A 4,227-nucleotide genomic window follows, 5' to 3' on the forward strand; every position below is an offset into this window, starting at 1 on the left:
AATTGTGCGTTAAGTAATTGACTCCAAGTAAAACAGGTATTGAATTCCTATATTCCAAAAGTAAATTATTAATTTAAATGGAAAATGGGTTTCGTAGGGATCCATTCCACATAATGTGCACTTCAAAATGAGTGACTTTTCACGAGTGTCGAAAGGACGGCTAAGGGATTAATCAATCCACTTCCTATCTTCACTCCATCCACACCTCTCACGACCATTTCCTGTCCACTGAAATTCTCTGTCTCTCCTGAAGCCCTTAAGGGACCTCCCCTTGCCCTTTATAAATACTCACTCGTTGCCACAATCCCCATACCCACTGCAACGGAAGCCCTTCATTTCCATCGCCATGCCGTCTCCCTTTTTCGCTTTGCCTGCGCTCTTCCTCCTCTTCCTTTTCCCTTTCTCCTCTGCGCATTCATTTCATGATGATGCACAGTCCCTGTTGGCATTTAAAAAGCTCATTACTAGCGATCCCAATAATTCCTTGACCGATTGGAGTCCCACAGTCCCCCTTTGCAACTGGTCAGCTGTTACCTGCGGTGGCCGTCATCCGGACAGAGTTGTGACCATCGATCTCGATGGCATGGATCTGCGCGGCACCATCTCTCCTTCACTCGGTAATTTGTCATTCCTACGCTCACTCAATATTTCAAACAATAAGCTCCACGGTCATATCCCACCCCAATTGGGACGCCTCTTTCGTTTGAAGTGGCTCTGGCTTTGGAGCAATCAATTGGAAGGAAATATACCACATCAACTCAGCAGCTGCAGAAATTTGGTTTCGCTATATCTCTGCTTCAACAATCTGAGCGGAACTATCCCCGGTGAGTTGGGTTCCCTGTCACATTTACAAGAGCTTAACTTGGGAGCAAACAGTCTAACAGGTACCATTCCCTCTTCTTTAGGAAACCTTTCCTTGTTGATAAGGTTAGGAATGTGGGAAAACAGTTTGGTTGGTCCCATTCCACTACAACTGGGCCTTCTCACCCATCTGCAAACTCTTTACCTTTATACAAATGAATTGTCTGGCAGCATTCCCCCTTCATTGTCCAATATCTCCACTTTGACTGACTTGGCAATTTCCACCAACCACCTCACTGGCAGCATTCCACAAGAACTGGGCCTTCTCACCCATCTGCAAACTCTTTACCTTTCTGCAAATGAATTGTCCGGCAGCATTCCCCCTTCATTGTCCAATATCTCCACTTTGACTCTCTTGGACATTTCCATAAACAAATTGAGAGGGCACATTCCATTAGAATTTGGTGCCAAACTCAACAATTTGAACTTGCTCTCTTTATGGGGAAATCAACTTAGAGGGAACATACCAAATACCATTGGGAATTGTTCCAAACTCCAAATACTCATTCTATCCTACAACAAATTGATTGGGAGTGTTCCCCTAGAGTTGGGTAAACTATCCCTCCTTGAAAAATTAGGCTTCCAGCATAATGAGCTTGAGAGTGGTAGCGCCACAACCATGCCCTTTCTTGAATCTCTTACCAATTGTTCTCACTTACAAAAACTACACTTGAGTGACAATAAACTAAGTGGTGTCTTGCCCCTTTCCATAGGGAGACTTTCTACCAATTTGTCTTACTTTTCATTAGCAAACAACAAAATACAAGGAAACATTCCTCCACATATTGGCAATCTTAGTAGCCTAATCTTTCTAAATTTAAGTGGAAACTTTCTAAATGGTACCATTCCACCATTTGGAAACCTTACAAAATTAGAAAGATTGGACTTAGGAAACAATGAATTAGAAGGTAACATCTCCAATCAATTTGAACAATTACAAGGACTTGGTCTCTTGGACATTAGTAGAAACAAACTCACTGGAAAGATTCCCAATTCCCTTCCACCGTCTAAACAACTAAGAAGAATCCTACTTAATCACAACCAGTTATCAGGGAGAATACCTATCATCTTAGGAAACTATATAAATATGGAATTGCTCGACCTATCTCACAATATGCTCACTGGAAGCATTCCACGAGAAATTGCTAAACTTTCTAATCTACAATTCTATTTGAACTTGTCATGGAATTTATTAGATGGCTCGTTGCCCATGGAGATTAGTAAAATTGCAATGGCTCAGGCTATAGACATTTCCTCCAATCACTTGACTGGGCTCATTCCACCCACACTTGGAAGTTGCAGTGAACTACAAACATTGAATTTATCTAGAAATGCCTTCCAAGGCTCTATTCCAGATTCACTTGGAACTTTACTAAGTCTTGTGAACCTAGATCTCTCTTTCAACTCCTTATCAGGTCCAATACCAGTGACTCTCCAAAAATTGAAAATGCTTCAGTGTTTGAATTTGTCTTTCAACAATCTCACAGGGGAAATCCCAAAAGCGGGATTTTTTGCAAATCAAACAATTATCATGTCCTTCATTGGGAATCCAGGCCTTTGTGGACCAAAAGTATTCATGTTACCTGCATGTCCAACATCAAGAAGTCATTTTGCAGTTGTGAAGAAAATACTATTTCCAATGAGTGGAGCTATTGTTTTTATACTATGTTGCTTACTTTTGGGGTTCCTTTGGAGACGAAATATACATGTGCAAAGCTTTGATTCCTCAGAATCCATTTTTCAAAAGTTAGAGCACAAAAGGATCTCATTTCAAGAGCTTCACATAGCAACCAATGGATTCAGCAGGAGCAACTTGTTGGGATCAAGTAGTTTTGGATCTGTTTATAAAGGAATTTTGAGTGATGGCACAATTGTCGCTGTGAAAGTTTTCCAATTGCAAAATGACCAGGGTGAGAAGAGTTTCAAAGCAGAGTGTAGTGTCTTGCAAAAGATTCGACATCGAAATTTGGTGAGAATCATAACCTCCTGCTCCAACCTCCATTTCAAAGGTTTAGTGTTCCAATTTATGTCTAACAGAAGCCTAGAGAAGCATTTGTATCATGACAGAGATGACAACAATGATGAGGAAGTGCGTGGCCTAGGATTAAAAACACTACTAAACATTGCCATTGATGTGGCCCATGCCATTGAATATCTACATCATTATTCTCATGTGCAAGTAGTGCATTGTGATATAAAACCCAGCAATGTGTTGTTGGATGAAGACATGATAGGCCATGTAACAGATTTTGGTCTTGCAAGATTGATTGGTGCAGACTTTGGTGATTCACTTACTTCAACACTTACTTTGAAAGGGTCTATGGGTTACATTGCTCCAGGTATGGATTTTTTTAAAATTAGTTTTAATTGTCATTTTTCATCAACAATTTTGTATACACTAGTGAGATAAATATTTATTGAGGTTTCCTTTGATGCAGAGTATGGATTGGGTGAGAGAGTTTCTACCAAAGGAGATGTTTACAGCTATGGCATTATGTTATTGGAAATGCTTACCAGAAAACGACCAACCAACAACATGTTTATTGGAGACCTAAACATGCACAAGTGGGTGAGCCTAGCATTTCCAAACAAAGTGAAGGAGGTGATTGACAACAATTTGTTTAGTGCACAAGATGGAGCTGGATTTGAAGGAAGAAATATACACAATTGTCTACTTTCTTTGCTACGAGTTGGTTTACTTTGTTCAAAAGATTCACCCGATGAACGGTCAACTATGAGAGATGTGGTAATAGTGTTGGAAAATCTCAAAGAAGATTTAGCTGCGAAAACAACTGCTATAAGAAGAAGTATATCCAATTTACTTGGCCATACAAAAGCACCAAATATAAATTCCATGACATCAAATGACCAAAATTCTTCTACATTCTAGTGTGTGAACATTGTAAGTACAAAATATTTCAATCTTACCATTATTCTTTCAATCACATATTTATTTTTATTTTAAAGATTTATATCATGAATCTGCTACTTATTATACAATTTTTTTGACCTCTTAAGATTAAATATATTCCCAGACTTATGTATTACTGAATTTTCGATACTCTACAGATTTTTGCAGGTTTAAAAATGGAGCTTTAATCCCAAGGCAGTGCCAGGAGCTTCGAACAATTAGTCTTTTCTCAAAGGCATGTTAAAATTTCTTATTGTTTCAAAATTTGAAGTCACCATGAATCGTTATCCATTTTTCAGTATTCTCAATGCTCGGTTCATCTCCCAGGTTAATGAAATCGTTATCCATTTTTCAGCAATTTCAATGCCCTGTTAATGTCAAATTTGGGGTTCTTGATTATGGATGCTCTTCTCAATGGACGTTTTTCATTGCTCTCTGAAATGGAAAGTTGTGGG

At 39.1% G+C, this 4,227-nt stretch overlaps 1 protein-coding gene across 3 annotated transcripts; it reads left to right on the forward strand.

Annotated features, from left to right (window-relative positions):
• The first annotated feature begins 212 nt into the window (after positions 1–212).
• On the forward strand, positions 213–4,227 carry LOC149208333 (uncharacterized). Of its 3 annotated transcripts, XM_089396010.1 has the most exons (3): positions 235–3,200; positions 3,300–3,763; positions 3,931–4,227. In XM_089396010.1, the coding sequence occupies exons 1-2, from the start codon at positions 347–349 to the stop codon at positions 3,749–3,751; spliced, it is 3,306 nt and encodes a 1,101-aa protein (XP_089252136.1). In that variant the 5' UTR covers positions 235–346; the 3' UTR covers positions 3,752–3,763; positions 3,931–4,227. The 3 variants fall into 3 exon arrangements, with proteins under 3 accessions (XP_089252137.1, XP_089252138.1, XP_089252136.1); XM_089396011.1 differs by lacking the exon at positions 3,300–3,763 and having other exon boundaries at positions 213–884; positions 3,931–4,196; XM_089396012.1 differs by lacking the exon at positions 3,300–3,763 and having other exon boundaries at positions 222–824; positions 3,931–4,192.

Source organism: Pinus tabuliformis, chromosome 1_2, assembly GCF_031772625.1.
Source record: "Pinus tabuliformis cultivar Carrire ecotype Pingquan chromosome 1_2, CPIR1, whole genome shotgun sequence".
In the NCBI taxonomy this organism is placed as follows: Eukaryota; Viridiplantae; Streptophyta; class Pinopsida; order Pinales; family Pinaceae; genus Pinus; species Pinus tabuliformis.